This window comes from Pelmatolapia mariae, linkage group LG4, assembly GCF_036321145.2.
Source record: "Pelmatolapia mariae isolate MD_Pm_ZW linkage group LG4, Pm_UMD_F_2, whole genome shotgun sequence".
Lineage (NCBI taxonomy): Eukaryota > Metazoa > Chordata > Actinopteri > Cichliformes > Cichlidae > Pelmatolapia > Pelmatolapia mariae.
Genome location: NC_086230.1, coordinates 9161121 through 9185285, shown reverse-complemented (window position 1 = coordinate 9185285; position 24165 = coordinate 9161121). Strand labels below are relative to the sequence as shown.

The 24165-nt window shown below is 42.4% G+C and overlaps 2 protein-coding genes and 2 long non-coding RNA genes across 4 annotated transcripts in view; 2 read left to right on the top strand and 2 right to left on the bottom strand.

The window, feature by feature from the left end:
• The first annotated feature begins 63 nt into the window (after positions 1–63).
• hmgxb4a (HMG box domain containing 4a) lies at positions 64–7030 on the top strand. The gene is made up of 13 exons (XM_063471331.1): positions 64–137; positions 768–854; positions 1034–1170; positions 1253–1328; positions 1429–2022; positions 2195–2398; positions 5020–5195; positions 5285–5366; positions 5470–5534; positions 5622–5718; positions 5805–5968; positions 6091–6213; positions 6348–7030. Exons 2-13 carry the CDS (start codon positions 818–820, stop codon positions 6390–6392), a joined length of 1800 nt encoding a protein of 599 aa, XP_063327401.1. The 5' UTR covers positions 64–137; positions 768–817; the 3' UTR covers positions 6393–7030.
• Positions 7031–7820: 790 nt separating this feature from the next.
• On the top strand, positions 7821–14364 carry si:dkeyp-69e1.8 (uncharacterized protein LOC100001340 homolog). The gene is made up of 3 exons (XM_063471330.1): positions 7821–7937; positions 8311–8459; positions 12204–14364. Exons 1-3 carry the CDS (start codon positions 7913–7915, stop codon positions 13059–13061), a joined length of 1032 nt encoding a protein of 343 aa, XP_063327400.1. The 5' UTR covers positions 7821–7912; the 3' UTR covers positions 13062–14364.
• LOC134625935 (uncharacterized) lies at positions 12917–15820 on the bottom strand. Its single transcript, XR_010093783.1, has 3 exons — positions 15526–15820; positions 14662–14726; positions 12917–13020 (listed from the first exon to the last, which is right to left on the bottom strand). It is a non-coding gene; the product is annotated as an uncharacterized LOC134625935 (long non-coding RNA).
• A 3680-nt stretch (positions 15821–19500) lies between these two features.
• The window catches only part of LOC134625936 (uncharacterized), a 57255-nt gene continuing 52590 nt past the window's right edge, over positions 19501–24165 (bottom strand). Inside the window, exon 3 of the long non-coding RNA XR_010093784.1 lies at positions 19501–19699. This is a non-coding gene — a long non-coding RNA (uncharacterized LOC134625936). The remainder of the gene's footprint in view (positions 19700–24165) is intronic.

Sequence of the window (24165 nt, the reverse complement as noted above, 5' to 3'; positions counted from 1 at the left end):
ATCAAAGGCTTGCTAATATGGTTACTTTTACGCCGATTGGCTACGTTACCTAAGCCCCTCCCCTCGCACCGACGCGTATTGTCTCGCCGATACTAAAGATGGCGACGGGACCCGCGTAAATTGGAGATCTCTTGGAGGTAGTAAAATTTATTTTTCTTCACCTCCCGGTGTTTGCAAACTACACATTCTAGCACTGCATAGGAGATGGAGACAGGAGCGGAGTTAAACGCATGCCCGCGGGTTTCTTTTGTCCACTTGAGCTGACCGCGGCCCAGCTTGTGGGAAAAGCCTCGGGCTTTCCTTAGCGCTGTTCGCCGGCTAGCTCAAGGCACACTCGGCATGACTGATTGGGAGCCTTTAAATGTTGGGAAGCGACAGGGTGAAAGTGGATAGAGAGGGGGGTGTGTTTGTGTATCTTTACGAAAGTAGGCGGGAAATTTTTTAGCTGTAATTTTCTGTGACTCTTTTTATAGGAGTGAGGCCATATTATAAATGCAGTATAACACAAATAGCATTTTTCCTGAAGTAACTGCTACTCATTGAGCACTTTTAGGTACATCCAAGCTGCTTCGAGGGCTGAGTGTAGGATTAACCGGGAATAGTTAAAGCAAGACACAATCTGTTTGCAAGGAAATTATACCTGACTATTATTTTCACTTGTAACATTTACTGCAACTGCTCTGACTCGCTTTCCCCCTAGTGTTGATATGTTATTTAATGTCTGGACTAGTGTTTTGATTTTTGCTCTTGGTGTTTTTACTTAACAGGTCGGTGTGTTGTCTGACGTCTCATATCAAGTGTTGGCAAAGGGGAGACCATGGCTTTTGAGGAGATCAAGGGTAGAGAAGCCATTGGTAATGAAGTGTTGACTTATTTACCTTTAGTACACCCAGAAACACAAACGAACTGTAACAAAACTGCATTTTAGTCCAATCGCTGCTCTTCTGAACGAGATGCACATGTGACCAGAATAATTAGGGTTTTTTTTTTCTTGTGGAAGCCAGAAATATGACGTGGATTTTGTGCATTTTAGATGTGGGAATGGAGGGAGACAGGGGGCTCGTGGCTGGTCGCAGCCAGAGGGAGAAGAGGAGGTCGTACAAAGATCTGTTGAGGGAAGAGGAAGAGATTGCTGCTGAAGTACGGAAGTCTTCCAAGAAAAGGCCAAAGGTAAGTTATTTCTCATCAGTAGCTCACCGTCAGTGTTCATGATGGAAGCTATTTATTATGGTTTTGATATTTTTCAAATCAGGATTCAGAACTTTTCATGCTGGGAGGAGAATCACACAAAAAGAAGAAAAAGCATAGCGATGACTACTATTACAGAGGTGAGTGGTTGTGTTTTAATTTAACACTGGGAAGATATATTGTCATGTTGTGTTCTTGTAATTGAGCTTGTATTTTTCTTCCTTTTTATTCTCTCAACAGACCATGATGGTTCAGGCCCTCCTCCCCACAAGAAGAAGCACAAGTCCGCGGACCGCTCCCCACCCCTTTCTTCTCCCTCATCATCCCATCCCACAGATACGGCAATGGGCCTCCTGCAGGCTATCACCTCTCCCCTGGCCACAGGTTCAGACCCCAGCCCTCACTTGCATAAGAAGCCCTCCTACCCGTCCTTCTCTTCGCACTCTTCCAAGGACCGCAAACGTGAGAGCAGCGGCGGCGGAAGCACGGGGAGCCATTCTTCTTTCTCTCACTCCCGTCCCACCTCTTCGTCATCATCTTCCTCCAAGAAGCACTCCTCCAGCTCCTCTTCCTCCAAATCCTCTCTGTTCCACGGCGGCGTCCCCAAAGAAGAGCCCTTGACATTACGTGAGGCGGATGGGCTGAAGATGAAGCTCATCATGTCGCCAGAGAAAGAGGAGGGAGAGAGCTTCCCATGCACGCCGCACTCCTCCAAAGGAGGGGTGAAGAAAGAGAAGGATCGGGAGGGGGCACTACCTTCAAAGTCGCCCAAGAAGAAGCAGCAGCAGAATAGAGATCCGCTGCCTGTGGTGGGGAAAGAGGTGGAAGTGGAAGGTAGGATGAATCTGTACATTCAGTCAAAAAATGTTCAAATTTGGATTAATCACTTACAAAAAAAAGTCTGACTTAAGACTTTTGCACAGTTCTGTATACACAGCACACTATCCATTTCCTCAGTTTTTATTATTTCTTAAATTAATATTTGTTATTCTACTCTGGTATGAAGGACATTATGGAGGTGGCATGGGAGATGAAAGCTCTTCTTCTGGGGCAGAACTGGAGGCAGGTGAACTGGTTATAGACGATTCATATACACACTTGTCAAAAAAGAAGAAGAAGAGCAAGAAAAGCAAAAAGAAAAAGGACAAAGAAAAAGACAGAGACAAGGATAAAAGTGGGAAGGACAAGAAGCACAGCAAAGGATTTAGCGGTGAGTTCACTCAGGAGCATTTTTTTAGAAACACTTTGTCCTGCATTTTTGGTATTGGAATCAAACTGTGGAAACAGAGGCGTCTCTATTGTTTATACATGATCATAAAAACAGAGTTTACACTTTTTGGGACCGTCTTTACTAGTTAGCCAGCAAGCCAGACTCATGTCTAGCTGCCAGCAGTTATTGTGGTTTCATGCCAACATTTAATAATTGGTTTCCTTATGGCTGACAAGAGGAAACCTGCTGCATCAGGGTTTCACTTGGAAAATTTAGCTTTAGTCAGCTTCAACTCTGCCCATGGTTTTTGTTAGTTGTTGAAAGTGTCAGCATAACTGTAACCATAACTGTTAACAACATAACAAGTGCTGATTTACTATACTAATACACTTTTCTAACGTTAGGAACATTAGGAAATGCACTAACATTGATACAGTGATACTTAAATTCCTTGTTTTACAGAGTAGTTATACCAAACTCATGCGCTTTGGTATAACTACTCTGAGTCATGGTATTAATGTGGTGCAATCAGTCTTTCAGAAAACGCAGCTAAATGCAATACACTAAGTTAAAAATAAATAAAACATCAGGGCAACTCCAGAAAACTCAACATTCTCTAAAAATAGTTTAGGCTGTTTGCTTAAGCAAAGTGTCCAAGAGGACTGGCTAAATATCAACGTTTTTCCACCTCAAGTGAAGGTAACAATGTATGTCTGTATAAGTCTGTAGTTACTTGAGATACAGTTAGCTTCAGTTTATGCTCCATTTAAAAAATTAGTAACATACTGTCAGATGTCAAAATCAAATCCACTGTCATTGTGTTGGATAAAAAGACAGAAAAAAACAAACAGCTGCAGGGCGATAATGAGTTAACTTGGAAAGTATTTCAGTGCTCGACAGCGTGAGGAGGGCAAGTGGAGCCTGAGCTGTTCCTCTCTGGGTGACAGACACATTTCTAGGGCTAGCAAACTAAATGTTTCAGGTGTGTGATATCCTCTGTTTTCATTAAGCATTTTTAAAATCAGCTTCCTATGTTCAGGTTCAGTGTTCACCTCAAGTCAGTGAGGCATAGGTTAGTGATTGCAAAATCACTAAAAATGCAACTGAAGTCATTAAAAATCATGAAAGCAGAGTTCAGCATGAAACAAGGATCAGCATTAACCACACAATGCAACTGTAATAGAATAAACAATGATAAAGATAAAACAAACTACACTGTGCATAGTGTTCAAAATAAAGATAAACATAAAAATGTGATCAACAAAAAAGAATAAACAACTGTGGTAAGAGTACATTGTTGTCATGTCAAGTACATTAAGATAAAAACTAGTGTGTGAAGTTGGCAAACAACATTCTGACAAACAGTCTGAGCAGACTGATGAATGGGACCTGACCGGTTTGAATGTCACATGATGTGATTTGTCTTCTGATTAATGCTGTCAACACAGTGGCTTTTGATGACAAAGGGAAATGGCATTTGAAGGTTTCTGCCAGGAAAGTCTGCTTTCGAGGACACCGTCGAGTGTGGGATTTAGCTAGGTTTGAAGCAGAAGCATTTCATTATCCTTTAGTTCTCACCAAGAGCTTTCGCAAATGATATCAAGGAAGGAGGTGGCATTTAGAGGCTGAAGTCTTTAAAAGCTCTTTGTATTGTAAACACAGCTGTAACGTTGGCAGGGGAAAAGCCAGTGATTCTTTTCCTGTTCACTGCTGCTACATTTTACAGCACGCTTAAGCTGAAATGAATTGATGTGACTGCTGAAGCTTTATAGCTTAAAATGATGTAGGTTAAACAGCAGCCACCACCTCTTTTTCTAGTAGTGATACCGGCCTGGAGGCATGTTTAAAGGGTGGGGTTAGTCATGAGGGCCCTCTCTGAGTTAGTCACTTTGAAGCACTTTGAACTAAGTGTGAGCTAAAAACCACTGGGAGGAGGGTGCTATAGGCTCCAGATTCTCAATAACAATATTTCTGATGATACTGATGATACAGAAAAATGCTACTTGTATTCAGCAGCATTTATAAGTTTAAGTAAATAAAGGTTATTTGCCATCCTCCTTTTCCAGTTAGCTACTGCCATTAGTGGCAGTCAGCAGCTGCACAATATTGTTAGTGATTTAAAAAAAAATTCCACCTGGGATGTTGGATCTTGGGTTGAACTTTTTTTTTTTTTTTTTATCCAGCTGCTTAAAGCCCAGCGTTCCCACCGTCTAACCTAATCAGTAATTTCCTCTTCCTGTCATATGGAGTTAATTTGTTTGCTTTTAGACTGCACAACACCAACTGCTAGTATCTCCTCCTTCATAGTCTGGTTGTACTTGATCGTGTGTTTGTGGTTTCCACTTTTAGCAGGAACCGTTTTCTTGCATATTCTGCAAAGCGTTGTGCTTTGTTTGAGGCTGTTTCAGGTACTAAACCGTCATCCGAGACGAACACAGGATTGTGTCATTGTTTCCTTAGAGGAGAAGGCGAATTAATGCAGTTATTGGGCAGTTGAATTGATGAGTATTAATACTGACTCCATCCATAATAATAATGTTTAACAAAGGGCCCATTTCTTTTCTGAAGCCAGTGTAGTTAACTCTACATCTGCCCATATATCTTTGTATGACTGTCACCAGACTCATCAAAGAGCCACAGTCACTCCCATCCCACGGTCACTCACAGTGCTGTGGGCCCTATGTATGCCATGGGCACGCCTATCCCTCCACACCACCACCAAGGCAGCGATGGTACGACAGAGAAGAAGAAGAAGGAGGACAAAGATCGAGACAAGCACGAGAAGGATAAAGATAAGGTGAGATAGTATTTAGTTACATTTCTCGTTCTTTGTAAGTAAATGTTAATGCTGTGCTCAATTGTTGTTGGTTTTTTTCTGTCATCAAGCCCAAGAAGAAAAACACAACAGCGTATCAGGTGTTCTGTAAGGAGTACAGGGTCAACATAAATGCAGAACAGCCGGGACTAGGTGAGAAAAATTTTGAAATACAGTATAATTTGTGATGAAGCACTTTAAATCTAACAGTAAGAAAAAAACATATAAACTGAATGGGTTTGCATATAATCTGCAGTGTTTGGCGAACTGAGTAAAAAATTGGCAGAGGTTTGGAAGGCGATGCCCGAAAAGGACAAGCTGGTAAGTTTTTGTCTTTTGCTATAATCCAGTGTGGCTTACATGCCTTTAAGTGCTGATGGTGTGCTTCATGTGTATGTTTTTCTGTAGGTTTGGAGGCAGAAAGCTCAGTATTTGCAGCACAAACAAAACAAAGCTGAAGCCACGACGGTCAAACACAAGACGTCCAGCGAGACCAAAAGCAAAGGTATATTTGACTGTGAGCGCGGTGGTTTGTGTCCACTCACTGTTGGATCTTTGCTGCCGTCTGTAAGTGCCATTTTCTCTGTAAAGTTGCAGGGACATCAACAGGAGTGGTGTCTCCAACCAGAGCGCCTGGCACCATGTCCCTGTCCCCGGCTCGAGTCCCAGATGTCGATCCCATCGATGCAGCTGCTCACCTGCAGCTGCTGGGAGAGTCTCTGTCCCTAATTGGACATCGGCTCCAGGAAACAGAGGTGAGTTTTAAATGCGCACACCTATAAAAGCTTTTATCTAGAAATGAAAGCATAAATGCAAATTTTTAAATTGAATTCGTTAATGTGCAATGAAACCAGTAAGCCATGTTTTCTCGCACTAGGGGATGGTGGCTGTATCCGGGAGTTTGTCTGTTCTTCTGGACTCTATCTTGTGCGCGCTGGGCCCGCTGACCTGTCTCACAGCACAGATACCACAGTTAAATGGATGTCCTCGAAACGTCCTGGTATCGTACCATCAGCTTCATTCAATTCTTCACAGTACTGTCAAACGTTTCTGGTTGTTTTTGATAACCGTTCACTGTATAATATGTGGTTTTTATCGCAGCCTGCTAACAAAGCTCTTGTCTCCTTCTGTCAGTCAAATACATTGGACAACATCGCCTACATCATGCCTGGACTTTGAGGAAAAGATGACTGGGAATCTGGGGGAAACTTGACCAGGGAGATCCTTCGGACTTTAATTTAAGCCTCGGCTTGGCATTTGGAAAATGTGGATATTTTTAGCATCGACGTGTTTTTAAAGTGTATTTTTTTAAGAACTTGTTTCTCTTAGATTTCTAATTGCTGTATTTTTAAATGGAACATTTTACTGAACATGTTAATCTTAAAAGGCACGTCAGCTTGGTTTTACTGTTACTGTACAACTGTCTGTTTTATGGATGGATGTAGTGGACTGAATGTGTGTGTGTGTGTGTGTGTGTGTTTGTGTATGCTTAGCTCTTCAGTGGAACGTTAATTGCGTGAGAGTTCAATACATGTCTACAAATTGAACTTTTTCTTTTTTACAGAAGTGTACAGAAACCTTTAAGTTCCCTGCTCATCACTGACATAATGTAATATATTTCACATCTGCTTAGTTGTTCTTTTATTCTGTATAAATGACTCATTTTATACATGTAATATTTTACTGTGTATATAACATGTGAAAACTTGATAGAATACACCTTTAGGTGTGACTTTGTTGTCGTGAAGAGCTGTTCCAACAATTCACCGCCGGCTTAAACTTGAACCATGTGGCAACATTAAAATGATCACTTCCCAGATTCAGCTAATATTTTTTTAATGAATTCTGAGTGCCCATGCTTTCATGTTTATGTCAAATGTTGACCCTACCATTCAATTTTCACAGTAGAAATTGAGACTCGTCAGACCAGGTACCATCCACTATTCTCTGATTGTGGTGAACTGTAGCCTCAGTTTCTTTTTCATAACTGACTGGACTGGCACCATGTGTGGTTTTCTGCTGCTGGAGCCCACCTGCTTCAAGGTTTGATGCGTTGTTTAGTCAGATTTTGTGCATACTGTGGCTGTAATTATTTAAATTACAGTTAAAGAAGTCACTGGATATTTTCTTTTACTCAAACAACTCTGTATAAACCCTACAGATGTTTGTGTGGTAAAATCCCAGTATATCAGCAGTTTGAGACCAGGCTGTCTGGTACCAACATCCAGACCATGTTCGAAGTCACTTTAATCACTTTTCTTTTCCCATTCTGATGCTCAGTTTGAACTTCAGGAGGGCATATTGACCATGTCTGCATTTCTAAATGCACTGAGTATCGGCTGGTTAGATATTTGCATTAACAGCAGATGGATTGGTGCGGTTATAAATGGCTTATCTGTCTTACCTTATGAGTGAGAAGTCTATGCTCAAAAAACAACTGTTCATTTGATAAATAAAGTCATCCAGTTAAACTGAGTAAATTATTCCCCCCGGGTTAACAATTGTAAAATTCGGTGCCGACATCCATGCCCTGATGTGCGGATGGTGCCATCAACACTTCCCACAACAGATGGAGCTGTGTTCACCTCTGGCGGAGTGAACTTCAGTGTCAGAGGCAGGGCTGAGTCAGCCCGCAGGAATTAGGAAGTGTGTGTTTACGCCTGATTCAACGCTACATACGACAGCTAGCAGGAACAGAAATGTCAGCATCTGCTACACAGTCAGGTAGGTTTGATAAATTTTCTCGCATGTGGCGTTTCGGGGCAGAAACCATGAAATAAGAGAGGAAAGTTAGGGGCGCGGCTCCTCCACGGTCGGTTTACAAGAAGCAGCAGCTGCAAAGGGCGCAGCCAGCTGAGGTGAAACGCTTCAAAGCTCAATGTAGCAGACGAGCTTACGACACGCACACCCGGCAAACAGGGTGGGCCTTATCTCTGTAAACAACTCGCACGATAAAGAGCAGACAGCTTATACATGGCAGTCATTTTGGGCTATAAGTGAATTGAAAAACTCGGTCCCTTTAAAGTGAGCACACTTCAGTGTATGAAATAAGTGCAGCGTGTCATGAAAACGTTTTTCTCTCTCTCTTGTTGAGCAGAGCTGAGGCTGGTGGTGCTGGGCCGGAGTGGGGCAGGGAAGAAAACTGCAATATGCAAAATCCTCGGCCTGCAAGACTACCAGCAGGACACAGATGATGATGCTGTCCAGGAGTGCAGCAAACACAGAGGGGAAGTCGCGGGCAGACAGGTAACAATAACTGAAGAGTATGGACTGTGGTCCTTTATAAGTTCACCTGCTTATTTCTGAAGTCTGCATGTCTCTTTTGTGCTTTTGAAAAATTATAGCCAGATGTTTACAAAACACAATACCTTAAAATATGAGTATAAATGTTAATAAAAAAACAACAACTTTATTATCTATTAATGTGTTAATTTCCCAAACAGTTAACATTAATATCGGAGTACCCCAGGGTTCAATTTTGGGTCCTCTGTTGTTTTTACTTATGTATTTTTTTGTTTAGTTAACTTTATTTATAAAGGTGGTCATTGAGACTCAGTGTCTCATTACATGAGAGGCCTGTTTCAGACAAAATTATTACAATTTAGTTTAAATATGATTTCGTTTAAAGTTTAGTCTATAAAATAATAATTTACCTACATTTAGTCCACCTACTGTAACCTGCCAGATGTATGTTCATAATATGATTATACACCAATCAGGCATAACATTATTACCACCTGCCTAATATTGTGTTGGTCCCCCTTTTGCTGCCAAAATGAGCCCTGACCCATCGAGGCACGGACTCCACTAGACCCCTGAAGGCGTGCTGAGGTATCTAGCATCAAAAGTGAAGGGGAAGGGGCTCTATTGATTGTTCTTCTTTGTCCAGCACATCTCACGGATGCTCGATTGGATTGAGATCTGGGGATTTTGAAGGCCAAGTAAACACCTCAAACTCATTGTGCTCCTGAAACCATCCTGATCCTAGATCAGGATACACTGTATCCTGATCACACACGCATACCCTAAGGGATGCACACGCATACCTTAGGGATCCCTTACACACAGCCATCCATCCATGTGATGTACAAGAAAATGTGGTTTATCAGACCAGGCTACCTTCGTCCACTGCTCCATGGTCCAGTTCTGGTGCTCATGTGCTCATTGTTGAAGCTTTTGGTGGTGGGCAGCACCATACACAACAAACTGTGATGCTGTGTGTTCTGACACCTTTCTATCAGAACCAGCATTAACCTTTTCAGCAGTTTGAGCTGCAGTAGCTTGTCTGTCTGGCTCGGACCACACGGGCCAGCCATTGCTCCTCAGGTGCATCCATGAGCCTGTCACTGGTTCATCACTGTACCTTCCTTGCACTTTGATAGATACTGACCACTGTAGACTGGGAACACCCCACAAGAGCTGCAGTGTTGGAGATGCTCTGACCCAGTCATTTAGCAATCACAGTTTGGTCCACGTCAAACTTGCTCAAATCCTTACATTTGCCTGCTTTCCTTGTTCTAACACATCAACTCTGAGGACAAAATGTTCACTTGCATCCTAATATACCCCACCCACTAAAAACTGCCACGATCAAGGGATAATCAGCGTTACTCACTTCACCTGACAGTGGTTAAAATGTTATGCCTTATTGGTTTACAGCTACATCCTAAAATCAAGGAGCAGGTTGCTGAAGAACTGTCAGCTACAGTGGTGAAGACGACAAACTGACCATCAAATTCATGTTTCTCTTAATGTTTGCCATAAACCTGCCGTTGACTGCAGATGAAAATTAACCTGTGTGGCATATTTACATGAAGGATTTGAGGGCTTGTGTTAATATATATAAATTGTCCCTTTGAAATAAACATATATGTTGAAAAAGTTATATACATGATAAATATTAAGGATCCATTTCTGGTTGTTTTGGCGACACCTGTGGTTACAATGGTTAATAACAGAAACATGTTTGTGTGAAAAAAAATGTAACTCCTAATAAATTCTCTCTCTCTCTCTTCTTGATAACGTGCTGCTGCTTATCGTGCAGATGGTAGATGTGGTCTGAATTTTGTCCAGTGTCATTTCCTTCTTGCATGTCGACATCACTGAATCCTCTCATCTGAAATGCAAGCTCAGGCGCAACAATGAACACGAATGCATTTAAAAGCCAGTTTGCAGTATTCATTTGAGTTTCTTACCCCACAGGAAAAAAGAAATGTGTGCTTAACCAACCAGGCACATTTAAATGATTAAGAAAACCCACAAAATTAAGCATGACTGGGTTTCAAAATTATGCAAAAAAAATAAGCAACTGTGAAACTCTCGGGGCGTATCTGCTCAAGGCTTTGGTTTACAACGCTCGCACCAGCCAAAAGAAACTGAGCCAACAGACCTGGGTTTGTTTTAACGCGTTAGTTGTAAAACCATAGCCTTGTTATATACACTCTATGGTGTGAAATCTCGATGCACACTGATACTAAATATATTCATCACTTTGCAGCTGTTGCTCTCATGTGGTCAACTATATATATAAAAAACAAACAAATGTGGTTAATAGGCTCAGTAATTCTACCATTAGCCTTCACACCAAAGCAAAAACAAACACCTGAATCTGCTGGGTGGTCAATGCAGTTAAATTTATTTTACAGCCTCCAAGGAAGGCTAGGTGGACGATACTACTGTGAAATGCTTGCCTAGTGTAATTCTAATATAAGCAAACATTAGTGTGAAGGAACTGCTGACAATGGACAAGGACAGGAGAATGAAGGGGAGGGAGATTAAGATGTTATATACATAGGCTGTAAATAAAAGATGGATGTAGCCACTGTGGTTGTGACCCACATTTTTTAATGTTAATTTTTTAACATTAGGGTTTGGCTTCCACCAATGTTTTTTTTTTTTTTTTTTTTTTTCCCCGAGTCAGAAGTGACCGTATTAGGTCAAGATTGTAAATTTCTGTATCATAAGCTAATGCTAACAAGCTTGCTTGCCAAAATGCGTCTGTAAACTGTATGAACAAACAGAGATACTGGCTAACGCCTTGTAATAAACTAATAAAATACTCAAATTTTACTAACCAAAACTGGAGTGCACACTTCTCGGACGGGCTGTGCCACACAGAAAGCTATGTTATTTGTCAGATAAGCTATTAAACACAGGCCAAAGGGCCACAAACAAGAACTCAACTGACTAGCCTTAATAAATTTCAAATAGGTGGATTATACAAACATACAGTTGTTATAAGGATGTAAATAAATGATTGAGACCAAAACTGTTTTAGCTGTAAATGTGTTATTTTCATTTCTGAGTCGAGTATTTTAACAGCAGAGGATCGACTCGCTTTTGGAGCCAGCCTCAAGTAGTAATTCGAATTAGTTGTGTTTGAGCCCTGAGATTTGTTCCTTGGTTCCATAGCTTTCACTGTTAACAGATTGATCCATAAATCTGTGTTAAATTGGCTTCTGCAATTCAAATTCTGACATCCAAGAACGATTTACAGGACAAAGCTAGCTAGCAAACTGCAGGTTGTAGTAACTTTCAGTGGATCAGCAGAACCACTGATGCTAACATGTAGTGGATTCTGTAAGGCTGTAATATTAGGGTTTGCTATAGAGTTAGTGTATTATTAAGACAAGAGTAAGTCCTGAACACACTTATAAATAAAGATGCAAAGGTATATCAACAATGCGGTCCAATATAGTTCAGTCTTTTCATATTTTTTCAGTGCTTTTTTTTCCAACATGAAAAATGTGTTCAGTAAATCTCTGAATTTACTGACTTTAATCCTTAAAAAAGTGTAAATATCCATGAAATTTGTGAAGAAATTTTGGAATTGCCATGCACAAATAGACTGAACTTCATTCACGTAATGAGTTCAGTTTAAGAATAACAAAGTAAAAAAAAATCTTTGTAAATAACAGACGTTATTTTAAACAGGTGCATTGTAATCGATTGTAATTGCTTTTTCTTTATGCCTCTGTCACATCTCTGCAGGTGGTGATAGTCTCTAGTCCAGCCTGGTACGGTTCAGGTTGCAACTCAGAGGAAAGAAGAAAGTACATTTCCTCCTTCATCGCCTCATCCAGCCCTGGGCCACACGCCTTTCTGCTCTGTGTCCCAGCAAACCAGCCGGCTGATGAAGAGGCCAAGGCACTGGATGTCCTGAAGAAGCTCTTTGGTTCCTCTGCTGTAAGCAGAAATGCCATCATACTCTTCACCCACACAGATGTGCTGGATGAGGACGAGCAGCTGGAAGAATACCTCATCACATGGCGAAAGGACCTAATGGAGCTGGTGGAGAGATGCGGAGAGCGCTACCACACCCTGGAAGCCCGCAGTGGAGAACAAGATGGAAAGACAGCGGTGGAGGAGCTGCTGGAGAAAGTCGAGCAGGCAGTTATGAAGACTGGGGGTTTACACTTTAGCTGCCCTCTGTACCAGGAGAGTGAGGAAAGGGTGAGAGAGAGGCAGGCAGAGATAGTGAGACAGAGGAGAAGAGAGGAGCTGAATGACCAGGTGTCTCCCTCAGACTCCCAACTGGAGAATGAGGAAGAATTGGAAGAGGTCCGGGAAGAAGCAGAGAGGAGCATAGGTGACCTGAATGTGGATGTAGATAGCATTTTTCCCTCTACTGATGTTTCACCTTCCTCCTCTGCTCCGTCTTTCCTCGGGGGCTTGTGGGAAAAGCTGACAGGGTGGATTAGGTGGCTGTCCTCTCTGGTGAGAAGGGAGTCGCTGCTGGGGTCACTGGTCGGCCTGTTCGTGGGAGGGACGTATGGAGGTATGGTTGGGGCCACTGTGGGGTCTGTGGCTACAGAAGTGGGGCGAAGAAAAACAGAGAAAACTAAATGAGAAGCAATCTCATGTTTAAGTTGCACCTTAAAGTCACTCTACTGTGTTCCACAAACCACTGTATTACTGGGCTATGGGCTTACCCACTAACACTTGTCAAAATAGCATGTTTCCCTTATTACAAATAATGCTTTATAGATCAGTTTTAACCAGTAAATAAGGACAATTTAGGCTTTGCTGGATTTGAAAAATCCTTTGGCTGGTATGTATTGTTCTCAAATGTAACTGCCACTGTCTTTTTTGCTAGCTTAGTATTCAATATTGTCGGCATGACTCAGATCTTTGCCTCTTTCTGTACTTCAAGTACATAAAGACGCCATCTTGTCTGTAAACAAACCACTGAGTGGTAGCGAAAACTTGTCTTTCATGCAAACTGTGGGAGACTGCAGCAGTTTGCTGTGACCAAAGTAATCAGAGGTTTTCAGTGGAGCACTGGATACACCTTATTTCAAGTAGTGATAGCACGCAACCTTCTGCAACCACTTGCCAATTGATCAGGGAATGCACATTTTTTCCTAAAGACCGTTAGTTATCAGCTGGTTGTGGAGGCCTCTGTGACTGGGACCTAACAGAGCATCCGAGATGTCCTGATGAATGCAGCTTGCTAACCAAGCTTGCTAGCAGTGTTATTTTTTTTGGTTGAGGAGTGGTTGGTTCTGTCCAACTTGCCTTTCCTTTTAGCTCTATTTTTGATCTCCATCAGCTTCTGAGGAAAATATCAAACTTTTAAGCTGCTGTGTTCACAAGCTAGTTTCTGACTTTGCTGTGTTTGTTGTTTGGTGCTGGGCAGGCATAGGCACAAGGTTTGTGTTTTCCCCTCCCTTCCTCTGTCAGTGAAAAAAGTCAGCGAAAACATGAAAATCAACAAGTTTGAAGAAGTTAAAGCTTTGCAAAGCTGACATAGAGTGCAGAGCTAGCGCTACACTAGCTCGTCAAACTAACTGCATCTAAACCTATTACTGTGAAAATTTTGAATATCCTTTTAACTTTCCTATAAAAAGGATATCATACAACAGCCAAAGCGATTATTCATAACCTGGCAAGCAGCTCGTCCTTATGAGTGGACTATTACTGATCTCTGAAGAAATTATTTATCATTAAGTAACAACTCCTGAACCTGTTTTATGCTTTGTAGAGAGGGCACAGTGAAGGCTTGAAACACTTTTGTTAGGAGGCAATACCAAGAAGAATCCACAAGGTGGTGACATTGACCTTTATATAGAAGTTTGAAGTTTTTTGAGGTGAACTGAAAGATAATCATTTACTGCCTACCAAGCAAATAAAAGCTGCTGTTTTAAGTACACTCCAGTGTGATTTTTTTAATCTGAAGTGATTGTTCTTCACAGGGATGATTAAGCTGTGGTTACTTTTCTGTAAGTATGTGTTCTCTTGAGATGCTTTTCTACAATGGCTTCTACCATACTGCAGATTAAAATGAATGGATATAGATAGTTGTGGTGCGAGGAACAAAAGCCCAGGGTTCACGCTGGAGCAGATGAGTCTCTCAGACTCTCTCAGCAGCACACAATGGCAGGTTGTGGCTTTGACACGGCAGTAATTGACACTCTTGCTTAAACCGTCCGTCATGGCCCGTCCTTACATCTCTCTTGTTCGCTGTTGCCTCTTGGTCTCTCTAAGCTGCCGGCGGCTCTGCCTCAGGAGCAGCTAGGCGTTTCCGAATGTGGGTGGTCCGGCCAGGGTGGGAGGGAGAGAGCAAGGCAGGGAGAAAAAGCGAGAGAGAGAGAGAGAGAGAATTAGCCCGGCTCTCATGTTTCCCAAAAAGAGAGGAGAGGGAGGGAAGGACAGGAGAAAGAGAGAGTGAGTGAGAAGCAGTGAGAGAGAGAGCAAGAGTCAAAGGGAGAGAACAAGCTCTGGGACTACATCTGTCTTCCAGATGTGGCCTCCTCTTGTCTGAAACGGGGAGGAAAAAAAGGTTTTAAAAGTACAGGAAAATTAGTGCTAAACAGTTTTTTATTGTTAGGGATTACACATACAGTACAGACTACAGCATACAGCACCAACTTCAGAACCCACTCACCAGGATATGCTTCTTTTTCCCCCCTGCTTTATGAAACTGCACGCTAGACTCCTTCGAGTTAATGTATATGAAAGAACACCTGTCCAAATATTATTCAGTCTTAGTGGATACACACCACGGATAAGGCAGAGAGCGCGGAGACGGAGTTGGAAGTCTGGAGAAAAATTAATGAGAATTTTTTGGGAGTGTAATTATTATTATTTTTTTTTCCAAAAGGATGTGGCGTACATAAGTATCTCAGTTCAGTAGCACTAATCAAGACCAGTTCCGTAGCTTGTGACGGCGGCCAGTATTAACTCTGGAGGATGAGACCTCACTGGGACAGAGAGAGGGGAGCTGATTTGTGCCTGTATGAAAAAGCAAAAAGCCCCCAAAAAACGAGCAAAACATGTGAGGGGAATCAGCAGCGAGCCGTCATTAACTCACAGGCGGTAACTTCTCTGCTCCTCTTCCTCATGGCAAAAATGTTGCTGCGAGGGCCCTGCGGTCCCCGTCGGATCGCGTCGGGTGGTGGTAATGGTGGTGGTGGTGGTGGGGGAGGGCAGTCCGCTGTGAGGACACGGACGCCCGCAATATTTTTTTGTTATCATCGCGCCCCATGGCCTGGAAAAAGACAGCAAACCAAAGGAAAATAAACAAGATGACACACTCTTTCCCCTCACAGCACAAGGCCGTCCTTCTTCTGTTTTTTTTCTTTACAGGAACCGCGCACGACCATTATGGCAAGTGTTTAAACATGTTTAAAATTTTATTTAGTTTTTTTCATTTACAAATAAATATGACTGTTTGCCAGATTGTAACTGGAAGAGTTTATGGGTAAATCAAACATTCTAAATATATTTGACAAAAAAGCAAAAATGTAGGTAATTTAGCTCTAATAGCTGGAAAGAAATAAAGTAGTACAGCAAAATTATAATAATATGACGTTCGGATAAAATAATCACACGAGCTCACAGATGCTGTAAATCAGCTGAGTGCTTTTTAACCCACCGAGCTTTTTCCTTTTCCTTTTTTTTTAAACAGTGTGACCTCAGGAACTATCTTTCTCTCTGAGGGCTGTTTTTGTGTGCCGGCATGCAGGGCTGAGACAGCGAGCGGTGTCCGACTGCCGGCTCGCTCTCCTCCTTCTCTCTGGGTGTGCTCGCTGTGAGCCCTCTCATCTTTTTCCCATTAGTGCTGTTTTCATGTTCCTTCCTAGCGTGAGCATGTGTGGCTGCGATTGTTTACCAAGCAGTGCTCGCCCCGTCCGACTGCGCGTCTGTGTCTGTGTGTGTCCAGCGGGGAGTATTCGACAGCGGGTCCAGACTATGATAGGAAATAATCATTAAACAAAGAAGAAGAAGAAGAGTTATGTGATGCTTCATTTAATTATTTCTACATTTTAAAATGTAATTACTGCAGTGTTAGAAATTTATTTTAAAGTGTTTAAATATGAAATGTAAAATTTTAAACAGTGGGTCCAGACTTTTTATTTTTCTTATGTTAGCTTTAAAATTCACCAGATGTGTTTTTTGACTGACTTCTAACATTTTACATATTTTCCAGATGCTTCTTTTTAAAAATCATTTAGTCACATTTGTATTTAAACCATTTAAGCAGTGATTTATTACTTTTTACTAACTCTTACAAACTTATTATTTTGTAGGTAGTTACAGTGAGCCGTCTGACACTATACTCATCAGCTATGTAATCTATTATCAAAGTCTTCCCACTCGGCCCTGCCTGTGGGCACATATTTGGGGAGCTATTTTGGAGTATTACCTAAATTAATTCAAATTTAAACGGTCAGAGCAGACTTAAAACATTTCATGTGATCATTCAGCTATCAAAAGTGCCTAAAGTGGTTGATCATTGTCTCTCAAAAATAAGGTTTAAAAAGGATTTCTCAAAGTTTTTTAAACTCTCTGAGTACCATGGCTCTCTCTGCTATTACAGACTGCTCTACTAACTGCAGTACATGAATATAGGCATTACTGAAAATCTCAAATATGTCTTATAAACATTTTTTAAACTAGTTGAAATTTTATATCCAATAGCTATGGGATAATTTTTCCCACCAATTATTTTTTGAAATGCATGAATTAAGGCTGTGCACTTAAATATGAGAGAACCTTCATGAATGCCAATTAGTAACACTTCATACCAAAAGAACTGCTTTGAAAACCAAAAAAGAAGAAATTAAAATGGCAGAAATAACATGGAAGACAAAGATGAGCTATTAAAAAAAGAGCATGGATATCCTTTCTCCTAAATTTGAAACACTGCTGAAAATAGAAAAGCATCTGTGCACTATTTCCCAGATGAAGTGGAAACTCAGAAATAGAGGCAGTGCAGCTGACACGAAGCAGCTCCCATCCATGATCTGACCATAAAGGGCCTCCAGCGCACAGAACAAGGTGTCAGGACAGACAGGAAGAAGAAGAAGAAGAAGGAAAGGAAAAAAAAAAAACTACAACAAGAAAGAAGCCCCCCAGATGACATGAATACAAAATCACACACAGCTGCTGAGGTTAGGGCTCTGATGGACACACACACACGCATGAATGCATGCTGAAGCTTCTGCATGTGTACGAGCAGCTGACTCAAGCGGGAGGACAGCTCGGCGAATCGGCCGGAACGAGAGCCACCCCTCGTCCCCTCCGGCCTGACCCGAGCCTCTTCGCCCACACCCCCCTCCAGATGTGACAGAGGAAGATGTCCTGTGCGGACAGCGACTGGAGAAGAGGAAAAGGGCTGAGACTCGGATGTGCGGTCTGGTTCAGGTTTGTACGCCCCGCCGTCATCCGTCTGTTAAAAGAGAACTTCCCAATATGGTCGCCACATTTGAGTCATTTATTTTCACTTGTACAACCTTAACATACGTTCCGACACTTGGATGCCAAAAAGGCACTGGGGCTTAACTAATACCCCGTGGCAACATGTCAGAATCAGATGACGATAAATGAGTTCCAGTTTGACTCGGTTCGCTTGCCAAGGGACAGATAAACAGCTAGTAGGAGGGTAAGGTCACGGGCTCGTGTGTCTTACAGGCGTGCGGATAAGCCTACTGTTGGGACGCTTCAAAGGGAATCTATGGCATGACGGGAATGGTGCAAAAAGGATGACAATCAGAATGAGAAAAGGGGTGAAGTGAGCTATTAAAGCGCACTGCAGGAGGCCACGTTTGCAGGAGGATGAGCTTTAGGGAGCGAAACATCGCGGGATGAAAGAAGCAGAAAAGCCTGAGCTCTGCTGGTGTGACAGCTCTGAGGAGTTAGCGGCCTCACGCTGCACCTCCTGCAGCAGATGGGCTTTGAGGATTGCAGGAGGGGTTGGAGGGGGGCTTCAGTCAGAGAAGAAGACAACTCACTACGCGGAGCTGCGGTGCGGGTGTTAGATGGCCCCTGAGCGTCACCATAATTGATGGATAGTGTGGTCCACATTAAGTGACATGCGCCGTTGGCTGTAAGTGGGTGCGATGATTGGGGGCCTTTTTGAAGCTGGGGCCGCGGGCTGTGTTTGAACCGTCAACAGAGACCCCTATTCTCTGTAAAGGACACCAGCCTGTGGTTTGGTCACAGCCTCGGCACAGGCCAAGCACACTCACACACACACACATTATCCTTCAGTAGTATTATTGGGTTCTGGGGGAGGTGACTGTATTATTCCTGCTGCAACACTGACTTAATTCAAGGCAGATCTGACCCCGGCTCGTTCTCCTCCACTTCTGCTCTATTGGATCAAGTCTTAATCCTGCCTCCACCACATGAATGGGAGACGCAAAGAGGAGCTGCACTCGCTCCTGCCACATACATCAAATGTCACTCAGGTCCATATGCTGTCATGCAGCTTATGATGGGTATCGGCGTGTCATATGAAAGCTAGAGGAGCTTAATGGAGGCCTAGAAAGACCAGAGCTGGAGACAGATACTCTGGGAGATTGGAGCCACAGCTCGCATTGATACAATGCGCCGTCCAAACCTGGATTTGATCTTCTGTGGCCTCGGTTGGTTTTTTTTGTTGTTTTTTTGTTGTTTTTTTTTGCAGATGCATACAAGCCTGACACATCCTCCGCCAGGAAAAAGCCAGGGGAGCTGGCCCGTGATACCACTTCAGAGTCGAGGCGCACAAAACAATCTCTAAATAGGAGCGTCTCAGGAGGCACTTTACAGTAAGCTATGACTAACAAACCCAAAGCACCTCAAAACAACGCTGGGAAAGATCCAGCTTCCGTCGAGGCAACACGAGCTCCCGCTTCTCAGCCAAACACATAATAACTCCTGCTCAAGGGCCCGTTTATTGTCATATCTTTTCAAAGTGACGCCAAACCCAAAACACACTCCACTCACACACGGCCTTGAGCTAACAAGGGATGTAGGCGAGGCTTTTTAGGGCTTTTCCAGCGACTGAGCTCACCAGACAGCCGATTGCGGGGGTCGACGGGTTTTTTGGTGCGCGTAGCGGTCCAGCTCTCACGCAGGGGAGACGCAGAGGCCCTCAGGGCGGTGGGCGCCCCGGGAGCAGACGTGCCCTTCAATCTCCATCTGAAATGAGAGACAGGCCATTGGTGCGCAGGGATGGGCCTCTGATTTGTTCTGTGGTCCCTTTGAAACCATGCATCCTGCAGAAGAGAGGAGGGAGAGAAACAGGGAGTAAACATGACAGGCAGGATGAAGGGAAAAGTAAGATTAAGATGTGCAGCTGCAGTGGCTTTACTTCAGCCCAGAGAGGGCAGTGGAATCAATGTGGAAATGATAAGACAGCGAGGAAAAAACTGGGGATACCCCGCACGCACTAACTTTGGTTCTGTGTCTTTTCAACACAAAAAAGTAACATGATCTGTCAAAGGGAAAGAATATGAGCGGCTATTTTAAAATCAAGGATTTCAACGTCAAATAATAAATCGATCGTGTTTCTGAACGCTACAAAGGAACGAATTCGATGTCAGATGAACAGTGATCAAAGAAAATGCAGAGTCCCTCCCGTAACATACACATATATAAATGTGTTTTAGTTTGTGCATGGTTTGTGCTCAGTCATAGATCGACGTGGTGTGGTGGGGGGGCAAATCGTGAGAGAAACAGACAGATTGTGGTGGCTTTGATGTGCGCTCAGAGCTCAGTCAACAGAATACATGCTAGGTGGAAAGAACAAAAAAAAGCAGTATCATAGGACAACTGTCTCTCTGCAAACCACTACAGTGGGACGAGTGCGCGTGTGTCTTTCTGGCCTGCGCACACTCAGTCATGTGCGCAGGCTATCAAGTTGTCGATCAAGAGGAGCGATGAAGCAGAGAGAAACGTTTTCTCTCACATCCTCAAGGAGGGCAGACGACTGACACACACTTAAAGGGAAACAAAACAGCCCCCGCCACATCTAAATCCTGTTGTATTCTCTTCTCCTCAGAGGAAACTCGTGTGATCAGATCTCCGCCACCAATATGTTCCCCATATGTCTAAATCCAGCCGCCATTTCTTCCCCCCTTTTTTCAAGAAATTTGGTTTTCGGGGTTTATGTGTGTTTATCTGCACTGTGCATCGTTCGTATTAAGGGGGTCTTTGTCTGTCTTTGTGTGAAAGCTGACAGCTCGTCACTTAGCACTGAATTGATGAGTTGCTTTCACAAAAGCACGCACGCACAAAGACACACAGCAGTATTAGAAAAACAGGCATAAATCTCTAGTTCAGAGCCCGTGTTACTCCCTTTTTTTTCCATCAGAAAAACCTGAGTGCTCCTTTCCGACCGCAAGCTACCTTACTCTAATGGGCTCATTTAGACAAATTTATTTTGCCCCATTTCACTCTGTTATATATATTGTTAAATAGACTGGCATTTATATAGAGCTCTTCTGCTATTTTTGGGCTTTCAAAATGTTTTTACACTACAAGCCAAATTCAGTCAAATTTTCATGCAATTCAAATGTAGTAAATGTTTCAAATGTATCGACTCTCTAAATATTTTAATAAATATCTATTATATCCTTGTATTTTTTCCAAATTAGTTGAGATACTCAGAATGTGTAGAAAACACAGATGAAAGTGAAGCTAATGTGGAAGTCTCTTAAACCTGCATTGTTGCTAGTGGTCAGTAGGGGGCGACTCCTCTGGTGGCAGATTGTATAGAAAACTATTAGAAAATTAAGCAACTTTTCACCTTATTTATGGCCCTTCTAAATTAATTTGTAGTCTTAAGCAATAATTACAAGTTTCAGTGACTATGAGATGAATTTCATTTTATAAATTATGGTTCCATTCAGAGTAAAATAAATAATAAAACAGAGGATTCTTTAAGTTTTGGCTACTTTTTGATTGACAGCTCACTTCAGTATGAGGGATTGTTTCTTTACTTTTTCTCAGGCAGATCCACCCCCTGAAAAAAAATGAAATAAAATAAGATAGTGACAGACAAACTGCTCATCTCCAGTCCACAAACACACAGGTGGCGTCATCTTTCATATACAGTTCATGGACCTCACTTAACTACCTTCTTGTGGGACAGCGCCAGTGCCCTTGGGTGGGAATCTCTGGCCTGGGCCTGGATTTGACTTGTGGCTTAGCAGTGCAAACAGATCGTGCCGATATGAAGCCCATCGAGCAACGTCAGTGTTTTTTCAATCTAAATTCCAAGATTACTTCACTTTTAAGCACAATGCCAGACCCCAGTCACAGCCAACATCTGAATACACCATCACTCACTGAAATATTACAGACATCAGAAACTAACTCGCAGCATGGATTTAACAAAAAAAGGGATTGTATTCACACGGCCCATCTCATAATTAACGGATGCTATGACTCAACTTGGTCACAGCACGGTAATTACCTCAGGAGGCTGTCATATTTATTTAACTAGGAAGCTAAGACTGCTGAAGTCCAGCCATGTCATATGTTAGATCGTGTCAGATTGAAACCATGACACATTAAGCTGATTTTTCCCCCTCCTTCCTCTCGCTCTGTTGCACCAGGGTGGTCCTCACTCTGGCTCCGGCCTCGTTAGTGTGTGTGTGTGTGGTGTGTTTTCAAGACTGTCACAACAACATGACCCCCAGAACATTTCAAACATACACACACTAATTCTGCTCAGACACGCGCATCTTGCGTTTCCAAATCCGCACACATGCACGCACACACCACAAAACCTCTGTCCTGGCTGCAGGGATAGAAACAACAATGCTGCCTTTGACACTGACCCTAACCTCCAGTCCATCCCTCCACCCCCCCAAAGCCCTCATCGCCCTCCCACGTCCCCCAGGCCTAGCGCTGGCCACAGGGCCGAGAATGCGATTCAGGTGCAGGACTCTGCTGTTTCCAATTAGTGGAGTATAAATTAGAATCACTCTCCCCTGTCCTCTATCCAAACATTGCTGTCTCTTCATCCTTGTCGACCCTACACACTTAACTCTGCCTCTGACCTCCCGCCTGTATCACTCTGAGACATAAATTCACTTCCTTTATGGCTCTTGTCGGCAACCTCTGGACTCCTCTAACTCATGCTCAACGCTGTTAATGTGCAGTGCATTTGGTATAAAACCCTCCATTTTCAGTCAATGAGCGTATAAATCCCGAGCCATATATCTGACTTTGAAAGGAATATAACTTCTGGTTTTACTGTACTGTCTGGTTACTGTAACTGAGATATTTCACAGAAGACAAGGACGTACCCTGACATATGCACTCCACATTGCAGCAAGGCACGCTCTGATAAGGTTACAGAGAGATTCAGTTACCTTGTGAGAGGAAATGTAGACTTATTCCTCGACTTATTAGACAGTGTGTTTGCGAGCTTTTTCCTCCACAGGTCAGTCTGTTAAACTGAGTGTTATTATTCCAGGGCAGAGAGATCAGCTGCAGTGTAGCCAAGTAGGACCTGAGGTCACTCTGGTACTGAGAGTTCACATCTGTTCAAATAAATCCTCCACTGTGCCATCAGCAGTAAAAACACACACATGCAAGCTGCAGCAGAATGTAACTAAGCACATTTAGAAGAAGAAATCTCAGGTATACAAGCACATTTTGGTTAATATATTTGTTCACATATTTGCTTGGGGGCTTTGGACAGTGGAAATGTGGCTTTATGCTAGGCTACTTGTTGTCCACAACAGCGTATGATTGAGAGGTTTAGTAAAACTTATTCTGAACAATCTGTCAGTCCCACAAAAATATTATAAATATTTTTTGGACTATATAGTTTAAAACGTATGCATAATGCTGATTTATATGATCAGCAGAACACAAGAAAACAGGTCAGCAAGTCATCAAGGAATACGCTGTTAGCTAAGAGTAGCCTAATGGATAAACGGTAATAGCTAGCTAAAAATTAAGAGAGGATGAGAGAAAATGTTATATATTGCAAAAGCATGAAATTAATAAAACTTCAGAATATAAAACTTAAGAGACTGACAACAAGTAAACAGGGGAACTGCTGAAAGTGTTCAGCTAAGCTAAGTTAAAACTGTTAGCTATTAGCAATAGCTAAATAGCTGACATTAGCACATAAAAAGGCAATGGCTAAAAGTAACAGATAAACTACTGAAACAGCTAATATTACTGGATTTTGGTGTAAATGTGAACAATTAATAAACGAGTTGAACGAAAAACGGGATAGGTAAATGAGCTCGGCAGTAAATAAAACAGTAACATACCAATTATTATGCCAAATACTGCATTAGTACTCATAATCCAATAGGACAGTGTGCCTATCACTTATAAAAATTCATCATAAGGTTGATACTTTAACCATTTCTTGCTAATAATACTAAATAAAAAATATATTTTTCTATCCAGAACTGTCACAAGTAACAAATCTCAGCACTGCATACACGTGGAATACACACGCTAACACTTTGGCACACACTTTCTCTCAAAGTACACGACACCAAGAAAAAATAAAGAAAAATAACAAGCAAGCACCATGATAATATTTCATCATTCACTTTTTTTTTTACATTCCTGACTTTGGCACCTGTCATGTGTGTGGTTTTTATTTTTTATTTTTACAAGCTCAGGCTGCTGTTACAGAGAACACAGCATGCAGGAGGGAGGAAAATTTACAGAGCGTGTCCTCTCCGGGCCGTGCAGTGTTCATGGG

Excerpts from the sequence above, each read along its gene's own strand:
- si:dkeyp-69e1.8 (XM_063471330.1), top strand. The coding sequence starts at position 7,913 with ATGTCAGCATCTGCTACACAGTCAG. Across the intron at positions 7,938-8,310 it reads AGCATCTGCTACACAGTCAG|AGCTGAGGCTGGTGGTGCTG; the intron begins GTAGGTTTGATA and ends CTTGTTGAGCAG. Across the intron at positions 8,460-12,203 it reads GGGAAGTCGCGGGCAGACAG|GTGGTGATAGTCTCTAGTCC; the intron begins GTAACAATAACT and ends ACATCTCTGCAG.
- hmgxb4a (XM_063471331.1), top strand. The coding sequence starts at position 818 with ATGGCTTTTGAGGAGATCAAGGGTAGAGAAGCCATTG. Across the intron at positions 2,399-5,019 it reads GCACAGCAAAGGATTTAGCG|ACTCATCAAAGAGCCACAGT; the intron begins GTGAGTTCACTC and ends GACTGTCACCAG. Across the intron at positions 6,214-6,347 it reads GATGTCCTCGAAACGTCCTG|TCAAATACATTGGACAACAT; the intron begins GTATCGTACCAT and ends TCCTTCTGTCAG.